At 35.6% G+C, this 14,998-nt stretch overlaps 1 protein-coding gene across 6 annotated transcripts in view; it reads left to right on the top strand.

Moving 5' to 3' along the window:
• LOC131079678 (uncharacterized) overlaps positions 1 to 12,794 on the top strand; it is a 38,954-nt gene extending 26,160 nt beyond the window's left edge. For all 6 annotated transcript variants that reach the window (XM_058017693.2, XM_058017690.2, XM_058017692.2 and 3 more), the window contains 5 exons: positions 10,129 to 10,317; positions 10,638 to 10,822; positions 11,114 to 11,266; positions 11,352 to 11,430; positions 11,686 to 12,794. In XM_058017693.2, coding sequence (XP_057873676.2) covers positions 10,129 to 10,317; positions 10,638 to 10,822; positions 11,114 to 11,266; positions 11,352 to 11,430; positions 11,686 to 12,204 — 1,125 coding nt within the window. In that variant the 3' untranslated portion in view covers positions 12,205 to 12,794. The remainder of the gene's footprint in view (positions 1 to 10,128; positions 10,318 to 10,637; positions 10,823 to 11,113; positions 11,267 to 11,351; positions 11,431 to 11,685) is intronic.
• The last annotated feature ends 2,204 nt before the right edge of the window (positions 12,795 to 14,998 follow it).

Below are 14,998 nucleotides of genomic sequence, written 5' to 3'. Positions count from 1 at the left end.
CTCTGATGGAAATGGAATTCTCATAAGGGTAGTTTACTTGGTGAAAGCGTTGAAAGGGGGTCTCAAAACCATAGCTCTAAAGCTCAGTTACCGAATTGGAGTTGGGTATGGGTACAGGTACGTGAATACATTATATCAGTGTGACAATTTTTTTTGGGCTGATTATGTTTTGGACACATCTATACAAACATATAAAAATCAGAAATAGATATATATTTGCAGTCTAAAACAAAGATGTAAGTTCAAAAATACGATATTTGATATCAATTTTTAATACTCATTTGTTATGATAGATCTTCATTGCTCAATATATTAGAATAATGCAATCACTAATCGGCTTCATATGGATTTTCATCAAGACTAACATCATCATCATTGTTGACATTAAATCATAGTTTTGTGGAGTTTCTTGATGGGGGGACGAAGGGCCTAAGTTTGGGGATCGTGAGGGCATGGTGATGTGACGGGGTGGGGTGGCGCAAATACATATGGTATTTGAAAAATTAATTATAAAAAGATTTATAAGGAATAAGAATAATAATTGCCGGTAATGTCATAGTTTGATGGTTAAATTGTGGTCTTGTGATTCTTACCACCAAGGTTCAAAGAAACAAAAAGCAGGAAAAAATCGCCACTGAACGCGATTAATCGGAGTCCGACAGGATGCCGAGTGAAAAAATCGCATAAAAATCGTTGACGATTTTCAACGATCAATGGCGCGTTTAAATCGCGAAAAATTAAGGAAAAAATGCGATTAATTTGCGACAACCCTAAAACGGCGCAGAAAAACCCTAAACCGCGTGCGAAAACCCTAAACCGCTTGCGAAAACGGGAAAAACAAGTCACGGAAATTTAGCCTTTCACTAGCGAACGCCCAGCTTTGATGCGGCCCTGCAACTCTCAAGCGGTCACAACACTAGCCATGACATTTCTTTAGGCATTTTTTTTTTCGTTTTTGCTATAAGGTATTTTAGTTTCGTTTTCTTCTATTCTTTATAAATTTAAAAACACATTTAAATTTTTTTTTTTTTAATTTAAATATTGACTTAGTTGTCAATATTAAAGTTCAAATATTATTTTATTTGTATTAAATTTTTATTAAAATAATATTTTATTATAAAACATTTAAATTTAAGATCTTTCTTCTTTCGAAAATAATAATTAATTAATATTTGTTTATAATGATTTGAAAATGTTTTATGAAAATTTAAATTTGAAAATGCTTTATTTTTTAAGGTATTTTAGTTATGTTTTTTTCTATTCTTTATAAATTTAAAAATATATTTTTAAAATTTGTTTTTTTAATTGTCAATATTAAAGTTCAAATATTATCTTATTTGTATTAAATTATTATTAAAATAATATTTTATTATAAAAAATTTAAATTTAAGATCTTTTTTCTTTCGAAAATAATAATTAATTAATATTTGTTTATAATGATTTTAAATCTATTTTGCAATGTTAAATTATTTGACAATTTTGTGGATATATTTTTTATATTTAAAATAATAAAATTTTAATAGGGTGAATTTAATCTTGAATTTTGTACCCTTGTTGAATTCTAATTCGAACCTTGTGACTTAGGCAAAAATACTGCAAATCACATCATGTGACACCTCTACCTTCATCCGACATGAGCAGACTTGGTAATATCTAGTATATCTCTATAATATGTTCTTCCAATGACAAGGATTCCCATTTATGATGACCTCCAGTATGTAATCATCTCTTAGGGAAACTTCAGATTTCAATGTTATTCAAGTTGATTTGCATTGCATTCCTAGAAAGGAGTTTTCAATGGGAGACCCTATATCCACATTGTTTAGAGCGCTCCAAAATGATGGATCTTGAAAAGTAGAATCTGCATCTTCTAGATTGTTCATATTGTTGATATTATGGATGCAATGTAATCATCGAAATGAATATAAACAACGAAAATCTATTTTCTACAATTCATGTGTTGGAGTCTCTATATTAGTTGCTTAAGATATCTCTATGCTATGGAAATGTCCTTAAATATATTAAAAAAAAAGTTTGACTATTTTCTCACAATTTTTTACCTTTTTTTGTAAATCCGATTTTTTCCCGATTTTTTCCCTATTAATTCCCCAAACGATTAATGCTTCTTTGGTTCAAACCCCTATCAGCATAATATAGTGGAGTATTTGTAGTGGGGATGAGATCTCCCATATGTGACGTCACTAGTTCATAGCTCCATTCAAAAGTTTTTACCCTTTTTTTAAAGGAATGACTGCAAGAATTAAATATGAAACTTTGGCATACTAAGTAAAGTTTAAACTACTAAACATTATAAACATGGCAATGATTGCATTGAACATTAACAATAGTGGGTGGAGGCTTAGGAGGAAATCCCCTAGTAGGATCAAAGGGTAGTGCTCCTCATGAGGGTTTGGGGGAAGAGCCCCTAGCAGGGTCAGGGAGCAATACCTCTTGTGGGGGGTTTGGTGGATAGCCCCCAATTGGGCCAAGGGGCAGCATTGTTCATGGGTTCCTTATCAGGTACAAGATAAGGTTAAGGGTTAGAGCCCTCGCCACCAAGCACAAATTAAGGCCTTCAAAACCACACAAACTTTCATGGAGTGCCATTTTCACAACATCACTTATTTTTTGCAACACCAAGTCCTTACTAATTCTGAAACTTAGAAGTGATTTGAAATGAGTCTTTAGAAGTTAGATGCCTATCTATAAGTTGTTTTGTGAGTGTTTAGGGTTTGGGTGGAGACAATAGACCATAAGGGTTACACTTTGTGGCACACAAATAAAAAACGCTTTTTGATTTTAAAAAATATGAATTTTTTTATTTTCTTCCTACGGGGGATGCCTAGAAGTCCTTGGGGCGGTTGGAAGATTCTTTGTAGTCCCTTGGACATCTTGGGGATATCCTCGAGTCCCCAAGCCAACTCCAAATAAGGGGGTGTGTTGGAAATGTCCTTGTGTCTTGAGTGGCAGTGGTGGGATGGCAGGGGATGTCCCCTCCAAATCTTCGCATCTTAAGGACGTCTTCCTCTCGAAAACATGGGGATTTTGGGGAGGGATGCAATCCCATGGAACACTGCATTAAATGATTTAGGTAGATCAGGATAATCATAGGTACAGCGTTCTTCCTTGGGAAAACTTTGATTCCCATGCTAGTAATGCCACAGAAATAGGCTTTCAGCAGATTGTATGAGTTTGTATACCTCTGACCACCTGCTGTGTATTCAAACACGTCTCACCACTTGGAAAAAGGTGAACTTGGGTTGCTTTTGAAGTGAGGTTGGCCCTTAGAGCTAGAACTGGCCGCCATTCTAATCCCCGAGGCATCAAGTGTGGAAAGCAAAGCAAACAGTTTAATAGTTACAAATGTAGATAGTTATAAGTTTTTTCATGTTTTTTCCATTTTGGTTTCAAAATGAGGCATCCAAGCAGTTAGGCTAAATATTTTTGGATTGTTTTATTTTCAACAAAATGCATCAAAGGAAATTAGGCTTTGTTACTTGCAAACTAGAGTCATGGAGACCAAATCACTGATGCATTTTGTTAAACAACTAGTAGTTAAAACAAAACAAAATGCATGAGAGACAGGAACTCCATGATGGCATTTTGCAGGCTATGTACATGAATTGTTTTATTTGAATTCTACTTGAGAAATATTGGCTTATTTAAAAGACAGCTGGTCAAACTTTAATGAATACAAAATTGCAATTGTAATTTTACTAACAACTTGGTACCATCACAAAATATTTGAAAATGGTAGAACATATGATAAAATATTCTAAAATGGCTGATGACAGAAACCTGCATAGTTGGGATACATGCAACAGGATTGAATTTGAAATGGATAGAAATGTTTGAGGAGCCAAAAATAAGTTTTTGTTTGTGTTTGTATTAGTTATGAAAATTGGTTTGGAGCAAGTTTTTGAAGGTTGAAAGTCAAAGAAAATCAGTCAAATTCCATTGAAGACTATGTTTGTATGCTTGGGTATGATTTTGAACAATGCTCTCTTAAAAATATTGTGCCTCACCTGAATCTGCAAGTAAATCAATTACAATTCTAATTCTGGTACATTTGTACATGGAATTGTTGGGGTTTAAGGTTGGGTGATAATTTAGCTGTAAAGCTTGATTGTCTCTTTCTAAAAGAGGGCTGGCTTCAAAACAACTATCAAATGGAAAATACGTTTTAGAACTGTCCTCTCTGACACCTAGCCAACCCTACCATCCATCTCAATGCCAATGATACAAAGTAGGCTATTTGTGTTCAGGTTTGAAAACATGTGGGTCTCTCATCTAGATTTAAGCAACAAGCTAGCTAAACTGTGGTAATCAACTCCAGTCATTCAAGGATCAGTGATGTACTTGTTCATCCAAAATCTCAATTATGTGGAGCAACACATAGGAGTTGAATAAATCCACCTTTGATAGTCTTTTCACCCAATGACACACTATACAGCAACAATAGGCTAGAACCCAATTAACTATTATGGAAAAAAGTTTCATTTCCCTCTCTTGAATGGGAAGAACAAAATTGAATCCATCAACCCTCCTTGGCTTAGGAAAAGAAGAATGCATATTGACAACAACAATAGGTATAATGAATCAAAAGATGAGTACACAAATTCAAAAAATATCGATGCATCTACAATGAACAAGAAACGTATTAATTTTATCAATACTCTTCATACTCCAGAAAGGCAATGCCCACAAGACAAATCGTATGTTAGAAACTGTGCAACTATATATTACGGAACACTTTTGTCTGCCTTGCTTGAAACTGAAGTAGTAACAAGAAGTCAAAACTCCCTTCAAAATATTCCTCAAATCATTGGTGAAGCAAATAAAAGGATGCTGACCTAAATAACATATGTTGAACTCAGGAATTTAGTTTATCCTTACAGACGAAATCCTCAAGACCTGATGGTTTCACTACACTTTTCTATTAGACAGAGACCTTCTGGGATATAATCAAATATGAAGAAAAAACCCATTCAAGCATAGTAAACTGTTGCAAACAAAACCAAAGAAACTTTGTTTGGCAGGGTGAAGACAATTTTTTGAGTTCCTCCTTTAAGTCTAGCCTCTCATTTGCAGTCCAAAATCAGATGGAGGGTTAGGCGTTAACAATCTGCTGCTCTTCAATGAAACCCTTTGTACTATAACAGCATGGGATCTATAAAACCCCCAAAACACCATATGGCAAGTTATAATACAGGAAACTATCTGCTGCACAACGTTACCGACCCACTTTGTGTCCATTTGAAACCTACGTTAAAACATCTTGTGTGGGAAATAGGAAATGACAAAATAGCTAGAATTTTGGAGGATTGTTGGCATGCTTTTCCACCTTTTCAAAAAGACCAATGGAAGTGTCTGCATATATTTTTTTCAATCTAAAGGGAAAACTACTGATTATTGCCATCGTTCAATTTTCAAGATATAAAATTGGGACTTCCAACCACTACACTCTTCCCCTTCTCATTTCTCATGAGAACAAAATCAATTGATACAAGAATTAAGATAATGGTTTTGTGACAGGGTAGGCTGGAAGAGGGTGAGGGTGACTGGCTGGAAGAGAAAATAGGCTTGGCGGCTTGCCTCTAGTAAGTGCAGATAAACATCCACCTCCAGTAACTATCTTTATGGAGGCCTAATCTCATTATCTGAAGGCCTTTTCCTTGCCCTTTCGCTGTTTCTTTTAACAGGGTGGGACCATACACCACAAAAAAATACAAAAAAATGTTCAACTATGTCAATCAACTCCTCATCAGTCTCTCCAGTCAATGAGAATGTAAATGGAACAATCTTTGGTCATCTATCTCCCTGGTCTAAGGTAAAAAAATTCTTTGGATAGATTTCCACAATAAGCTCCTCATCTTAGACAACGCATATATGGTTCTTCTAGGTCCCTAAATTGTAAGGAAAGTCACAAAACACCAATCCATCTTTTCCTAGATTGTATGTTGGCTAAAAGAATGTAAGAATTGGCAAATTCTTTTTTGCAAACAAACAATCAATGCTAGAAGCATCTAGCAAATGTGCCAAAACTTGGGCATGCAAAATTGATATGCCAGTTTTGGTCTTCATCATGTGGCAAATATGGAAGGACAAAAAATGATCGATTGTTTAATGGAAAAAAATGACTGCCCAAGAACTCATTAATTGATAGCCAATGCCTGTCTAAAGACCACAACTTTCCTTGGTTCCAAAAAAGATTCTCAGTGACCAGCAAATATGATGGATTTTCAAAATGTGCAATATTTGCACATTCGATTCCATTATAAAAGCATTTGGCAAACAATCCTTGAAATAGCTAAATGGATCACTCTACAAGGATAAAAATTTACTTCAGTTATGCTTCAAGGAGAAACTTAGTGCAAGCAAGCATTTGGAAGTACCTCACAATCACACAGATTCAATGTTCTTTGCTTTCTCTCGAGGCATTAACATGCAAGCCAACAATATGGTTGAGTTCTTAATTGGCTCAGGGGATTCTATATTACCCTTCAACTCCGGCATGAGAATATTTTCTTGGAAGGTGATTCTCAACTAGTTGTCTGAAAACATTATCAATATTTCAACTTGAATGTTCCATATCAATCTGGCATCCATTGGTCCTTATCTAGATTCCAGTCTAAGTATTTTGACAAACAAGTTAGACACTTTGTGATTCGTCAAATCTAGCACCATGTGCATAGCTGGAACAAAGTTGTTGATGCTGTAGCTAAGCATGACTTTGGGAAGTGTAATCCGAATTTGGCACCAAGAAAAGCAACACTGTGTTGCCGACTCAATGAATTCATGTGCATGAAAAGTTAAAATGAAAATGATGAACAGTAGAAAGAATAAACATTTTAAGTTTAATAAATCAATGCTAAAAGCACTTTTATTCATTGCCTGCACCCTAACTTTGCTCACCAATCCCTTTATTATTGCCCCCCTAATCTATCACTTAAACCCTACCTATCTCTAATCTATTACCCTGACCCCCCTTGTCCTCTTCTCTTGAAAGCACCATGCTATGCCATCAATCTTACATGGCATAAGACCACCCTTCCTCCCCAAACCACTCCCCAATGTTTATAATGCCCTTAATTCTATGTGCATACTTGTGGCTGTGTATCCCCAAACACACAGCTGTTATTCTTGGCCACCCAGCTTTGGCCACCCAGCTTGCCATCCTCTCACAATGTTACCATTTCCATCCAGCAATTGCTTTTCTATTGTCACCGATTTTACCTACATGTGATTGACATGCACCACAAATGCACCATAAACATTTGTCATCTCTTCACATGGGTTCGCTTTAGAAGCAAAATACAATTTATTTCTCCTTCTGCGAATCATTCTAGAGTCTAGACACAATTTCTTTCTACCTAGCATAAAGCATGGGTACTTATCAACTCACTTCTAATTTCAAAGCAACTTATGTAATACCATCACATGGCAGCTATACAATAAAACAAAAATATATTCAATAGTAATAGATTACAGAGAAGCAATTTCAAATACTCTTGACTGCACCTCAGAGATGATAACCCATTTGAAATATGACCAGCCTAAGTACTTCAATAAAATTCCTTTAATTTGTCCACACTTCTAATGCAACAGGAAACCTTCACAAAAGAATTATGTTGTGGAACCCCAAAGATGGACCTGCCTTGTTTCCCAACCCCTAAAACTTAGAATTAAGGGAGGAATCCATGAGAGCATGAAAACACCACATATAGGTTATTACAATAATTCTAAAGAACCCTGCAAACGAGCATGTATAGGAAACAAAAAATAAAAAAACTCACGGTCTTTAATACAAATAAAGACCATTAACTTCCACACAGCCTTGGCGACCCTTTTTATAGAACAACTCACTTTGATATTTATTCCCTCAACAAAAAGACCACGACCAACCCAACTCACAATCCAAAAAGCAGCCTTGCAGTTGACTAAACGATAAAAAGAACCCATGCTTTCACTAACATATACAAGCACCTTAGACTTGCATGTGTTAGCCCCTCAATACCATACAGGTGAGAGAAAACTAAAAATTCAAGCCAATAATAAAACAATAAACGTATTCCTTCATAGTTTAGTTCCCTTGAATGGCATTATATCATACTTATCTTTGTTAATAACCAGCAAGTTCAACACAAGTAGTATTTAAGTTCCTAATCTTATTCAATATTTAAAATAAAAAAATACATACCTCTAATGAACTTGCACAGTGGACCAATGGGGGAAAAGAGTCTGCATGTGCCTTTCACTTTTTCTCAATGTCCCGCTCCAGTGTGGTCATTTGGTGTTCAATAGCTTTGAGCTCTTTGGCACATATGTCGTTGCGTAGGGTAGTCTTGCTTAGGGAGCTTGACATTTGCTCACGTTGTCAGCCGTGTATCATTCCAAGAAAGGTGTTGAAGAATTGCTTTCAAAATCCATGCCATTGCAAGTGTTAGAACATTCTCTAGGCCATCTCTTGGATGATGGCATCACTTTCACGCCTTTTTTTGATGTCTCACTTCCTGATTTGAGGCTTTCTCTCAACCCCCTAGCTTGATTCACCAAACCATCTCCATACCCTTATTTCACCCACTTACACCCATGCCATGCACCATCCGAAGTTTTGTCTCCTTGTGAACAAGGTAGTTTTCAAAAATCAACTAAAATTATTGCCAAAAATCCCCCTCCAAAGTTCCAATTCCGCTCTCCATCCTTCATTGTATTGCTAATGCAATTTAACACCAATAAAATATGAGAGATTAGAATCCACAATCCCTTTGTGGAAATCAACAAACTGAGTTTATTGCATGTGGCAGGTAAGCAACAAGAAGTGATTGATATCATGATACTAACAAATGACAAACTCAATGTCATCATCCAAAATAATGAAAATACCCTGCTGATTATCAGTTCTTTGCTGCTTTCAAATCATTCACAAAGAGGATGAGCTTTAAAAATCAGCCCATATCCCAGCTGTTGTGGAGAGAGCTCTAGCAACATGATGGGGAATAGAAGTCCTAATTGGACTACTGCAGCAGGCCAGCAACAAATGACTCTCCATCCTTGGCAATCACGATCACTACAAGTGAAAAACTATATTCATCAACCTTATGACTACTACGGACAAGGGAAGCCATAGACTCATGTTTTTCTGAATTTTTGTTTAGAAATTGCCTCCTTAATGTAAATAATAATTAAGGCTCTCTTTGTAAGCTGCTAGTTGCACTCTAAAACAACACTTTTGTATTACCTTATGTTTTCTCTTATCAAATCACTTGAGCTGCTACAATCTTGTGTATTATTGCATGCCGACTTTTTATGAAATTTAAAGGCTTAACATCAGCACAATTCTGCCTCCCTAGTTGTATTCAACTTGTAATTATTTTTTCTTTATTAATATATAGTTTCATTTATAAAACAGTTGAGTCCCATGGACAACCTACTCTGGTCACTCTGGACATTGATACGAATTCCTGCATTTATTCTAAATTTATCTAATGGCCCATGAGTTTCCAATAGCATTCCCTTGTCTTAGGTTGGGATTAATATTTTTCTTGTTTCAAACTTCTCAATCATAACTCAATCATTTGTATCATTCTAATTTATTAGATTTGTTAAGAGAGTCTGAAATTCTTGGAGGAATTTGTCTTTCTTTTCTCTCATGAACTCTTCTATTCTTTCTTCATTCACTGTCTTTACTTATATCAGATATGTTCATTTTCTTACTTTTTCTGAGGTATGCGAAAATAAAATATTGAAGTTGGCACCCATGTCCGGAAGACCAGAAATATTAAAGAACATGAATTTCATGACAAAATGGGCACGAATTTCATTACCTGTTACATTTCTACATGAATGTTACTATTAGCTCAAACTTAAAGATGTATGGAAGGATGAATATTGTTAAAACTCTATGAGCATGAAATGCTTATGCAGAAACTTGTCATAAGCAGTCTTAACCTGAAGATTCTAGTTGGACTAGTCTTTTGTGAGGGCTAGTTGGTGTTGCTTAAAATAACAGAATGAATCTCTTCGACAAAATCCATGCAGTTATGGTAACAAATTATTAAGTCCAATCCCCGAGTAAATTTATTTACTTTGTACCTAATACAGTGTCTGTATTTTACTTTTATACAGAGCACAAAAGGCCGACGGCCAGGGGCTGATGATGTTGATGCTCCAGCTCGACTTCCTCTTCTCAACGATGCATACTATCGGGATGCCCTCTGTGAATATGGTGCCCTTTTTGCCATTGCTAATAGAGTTGACCGGATTCACAAAAATTCTTGGATTGGCTTTCAGTCATGGAGAGCAGTTGGACAAAAGGTATGAAACATATATTTCACATCAAGGTGTTCTATTTATTTTCTGAACTTCATTTTAGACTTGCTTTTGAGGTGATTTTTATATTATTTTGAGTTTCATATCTTAATTGTACATCTCCATGTGGTCATTTATTCTGCTAGTTTAGTCTTCATTTTATATTGTGACCAAAACCAATGGGCCGCTCTTTTGATATTCTCCTATTCTATGCTTTTGAGAAGCAGATAATTCATGACGTCTGTACCTTTCAGAGGAGAGGAAAAAGAGGCCTGATTCATGTAGCACACTGATTGACCACTGACATTGTACTTTTCTCTTTATAGGTGTCCCTTTCTGTATCTGCAGAAAAGACATTGACGGAGGCTATTGAAAGAGGCAAGCATGGGGATGCTGTTTACTTCTGGGCAAGGATGGACAGAGATGCTAGAATTGCCAGTGGAGGGGCAGCTTTGCCATGGCAGGAAGGTTTTTGGCCCTTTTGTGATGCCATAAATGCTGGAAACTGCAGGTATGATATGTGTCGCCAATAAATAATGTAATTCTCAAACAGTGATTTAGTTCTGATCTAGTTCTGATCTCTTACTATAGTTCAAGTACATGTTACAATGAACATTGTTTGAGTTTGGCAGGATTTAGTTTTGTAAGCAAATCTGTCGAGATATGTGTTCTTGAATAACAATTTAAATATTTTTAAATTTTATCTTTTCATTTTAACAAAGCATATGCATTTAATTGCCTATATTTTTTTGAATTTGTTAATTTATATGAATTTGACATTTCTAAGTTAAAATGTCTGAAGGATTGTGTTCTCAGACACGTTAAAAAGGATGTATGGTCTCCCCAAAACTTGGATGGCAGTTCCACCCATGCCGTCTGATGGGGACTCTTGGTCCGTCTTACACAGTTGGGCAATGCCTACAAAATCATTTTTGGAGCTAGTAATGTTTGCAAGGTGAGCCATAAGTATAAAGTTCTCATAAAATCTTAGTGTCTGAAGTTGATTGCATGGTTTAATGACTTCTGGATTGCAATTGCAGAATGTTTGTGGATGCTTTGGATACACAACATTACAATGAGCATCATGATAATGGGAAATGCTGCTTGAGCCTTTCAAAGGTAGATTTAATTCTTCCTTTTGTTCTTTTTATGTTGCAATTAAAAATCATCTCATCGAGTCATTACCTCATTATTCATTTCATTGTGATGCCCATCAAAAGCACATATAGTTACCATTTTTAGCTACTATTATTCATCGAGACATACTGTTATTCTTTGGCATAATTTAATTTGAATTTGTGCTTAACTGAGTTATTTTTGAACTATTTTCCTACCAAGTAGAATTCCAGATAGTCAAATTCTTTTTCTTACCAGGATCCTCACTGTTACTGTCGAATGCTGGAGTTGCTTATGAATGTATGGGCGTACCATAGTGCAAGAAGAATGATCTATGTGAATCCAGAAACGGGACAAATGGAGGAGCAGCACAAGTTGAAGAGTAGGAGAGGTCGGATGTGGGTTAAATGGTTTAATTTTAATCTTCTGAAAAGCATGGACGAAGATTTGGCAGAAGTTGATGATTCTGAGCATCCAACAAAGCGGTGGCTGTGGCCTTCAACTGGAGAAGTCTATTGGCAAGGGATATATGAGAGGGAAAGACACCGCCGTAACCGATTGAAAATGGAAAAGAAGAAGAAGAGCAAGGATAAATTAGTACGCATGCGAAGTAGATATCGACAAAAATCGCTTGGGAAGTTTGTTAAGCCACCTCCAGAAGAACTTTCCAACAGTAATGAAACATATATCAAACTACCAACAGAAGAATTTTCGAACAGTACCAAGTTATATGTGAAACTACCATTAGACAAATTTTCCAACAGTACTGAAACGTAAGATCCACTTATGCAGACAACCATGTGATCTGAAATGTATATTTGGTATCCTGCACATTCCTTGCCCAGGTCCAACTGCTTTATCAACTGCACGTTTCAGAACAAAAGGATTACAAGCTTTGGGATCTCTGGTAGCATTATCCTCGGAACCTACAATATTTTGTACCATTAGATCAAGTGTCAAGAAAGATTGATGTTTATTTGCCTGTCCTTTTATATATTTGTAGGTTCATATTCGATTTGGAGAGCAATATGTCTCCATTGCAATTGCAATTTCAAATTGTATGTAAAATTCAAATTCAGTCATTAATGACCTCTAGTTTAGCCTCTGATTTTTAGGATTCTTTCACATTTAAGACTAGAGTTGGATCTCCTCCTTCAAGGATTCTTCTTTGTACAATACAGACAAGAAACATGACCTACAATTTTTGAGCATTCTTTCTTGGACAAGGATCAGGTTTCAGCAACTCATTTGAAAGACCAAGTTGAATGAAGTTTTGGAATTCTCTAAACTTTTGGTTCAAGCCAATGAATCAACCCATTTGTATAATTGTTTGTGACAATATAGTTTAACCTCAAATTTTGGAATGAGATCTGCAGTTAAGTTGTTGCACCCCAGGTACATCCTGGTGCTCGGAGCAGTTGAATGGAAAATATGCAATAAATCTCCAAATTCTCTCTTGTTGGCTACAGATTCTCATTCACAATTGAAGGCTCACATCAACAAGATAAGGGAGTACAAATTGTGTTTGAACATGCAATATGTATCGTTTAAGTTCCTTGGGATTCACTACTTTTTGGAGTAAGATTCTGTACAGTCCATTTCTATTCTACTTTTTGTTTATATCGGTTCAAATGGAAAAGTTTAACCTCTTGAATAGCATAAGAAATGTCATCGGAAGTGTATGAATTGTAAATTTGAAGATTATTTGACAAATATATTGATGTATATCAAGTACCAGCCAAAAGCTAAACTGGAGAATTTTTTTATATACGAAACTAAACCATATTGACACAAGAAGCTACATCTCTGCCATGGCCTTTGCTAAGAATGGATATTTCCTTAAAAGGTTTAAGTAGTTGTACATACTTAATGTTTGCATTTTTTTCCCAAAGGTTAAATTGCTCGATTTCATAAATAAGTTTTATAGTTATGTTTCTGTTCTGATCCTTCTGATACCAGATCCATCTGCAGATGTTTGCATTGATAAAATTTCTTACAAAGATTTGTAAAATTGTAAGATTCTACAAGCTTAAAACCACTCTGGTTGAAAGGGTTTTTTGGTGCACTTGTTCTCTTGTTCTTAGCAGCTGGAAAACATTATTCAAATACCCTATGTTATCTTTGTTTTATCTTTGTTAGGAACCGGAAGGACAACTCACGGGGGGGGGGGGGGGGGCGCGGGGGCGGTGAATCAGTTGTCAATGAATTTCAACCCAATTATAACTTAATCCAACTTAATACTTAATACCGGTAAACCATACTTAATGCCGGTTAACAAATTAGCAGTTAATATCAATACCGGTGAAACTTAATGAAACAAAAAGCGAAACAACATCCACAACACATAACACAGATATTTTTGACGTGGAAACCCTGTAAGGGGAAAAATCATGGTGGGAAACCTTACCCACAATTAGATGATACTATTACAGATAGTATGTGTATACAAATGGGGTTTGCACATGCAAAAAGACCAACTGCCTAGAGCACATTGTTCAAATGAGAGTCGCAATGACTACAATAGGATGGTTAAATCTTAGAATAATGTACTGCTCAAAATAGCATCTCCAATGCTAGATTTAGTACCGGTTAAGCTATGATAAACACCTTCAAACCTTCTTTGAACTTTCAAATGATGTTTGCTTGATTTGCTCTATGATTTGCTCATATGATCTTCAATATTCGCACATACCATGACCATACCATAATTCCACACTTCATCTCACAAATGAGATCTTACAAAACCTAAGACCAAATGTGTAGGTCGGTTTATTAAGAATATTACAATTAAATCAATTACAAATAAGTCTTGATGCGATACAATATGTCGGCTCAGTACAATTACAACAATATCCAATCAATAAATCATCTCCATAACGTGCCATGCTGATTTGAAATAGATAACGTATACCGGTCCATAACCTAGACCTATCTGCCGGTAACAACAAATATGTCAACCCGATTATACCAATAACCAAAACACCAAAACCAAGTATCCAAACCATGTCTTCGACATAATCAAGTGATTTCCAGATGATAACAAGTCATCATCAGTGCTGGTGAACCATATAACCTGTCGATGAGCATATACCGGTGACTGTGCATAAGTCACTGATCTTGTCGGTGAACACAATGTGCCGATTCAACAGTAAACCAATATAACCATAGTGCCAAATCAACAATGTAGATCTCCAGAAGGATAAGTGTTGATATCAATGACAAAACCAATGCAACACATCCATAATACCAACAATCTTGTCCATCAAATTTATGGCTAAATTACATGTTTTTTTCTTACACGCAAATAGTAACATATAGACTAACATGGTTGCAATTAAATTTGTACTATACATTTATCAAGGACATAAACAAAAGGCTAACATGTGTATTGATAAAATCAATAGGGCAGTTTTCACAGTGAAGTAGCCATGGTTGTAAACAACTGCAAACCTAATGATGATTTCCATCTGTGATGTCCCCATCCTTTACCTAATAACAAGATAGAAATAAAACATATATGTTATAAAAAAGAGGTAGACCTTGAACACTTTCTAGTAGTTGGTAAATACAA

This window comes from Cryptomeria japonica, chromosome 9 (assembly GCF_030272615.1).
Source record: "Cryptomeria japonica chromosome 9, Sugi_1.0, whole genome shotgun sequence".
Taxonomy (NCBI): domain Eukaryota; kingdom Viridiplantae; phylum Streptophyta; class Pinopsida; order Cupressales; family Cupressaceae; genus Cryptomeria; species Cryptomeria japonica.
This window is presented reverse-complemented; position numbering and strand designations above follow the sequence as displayed.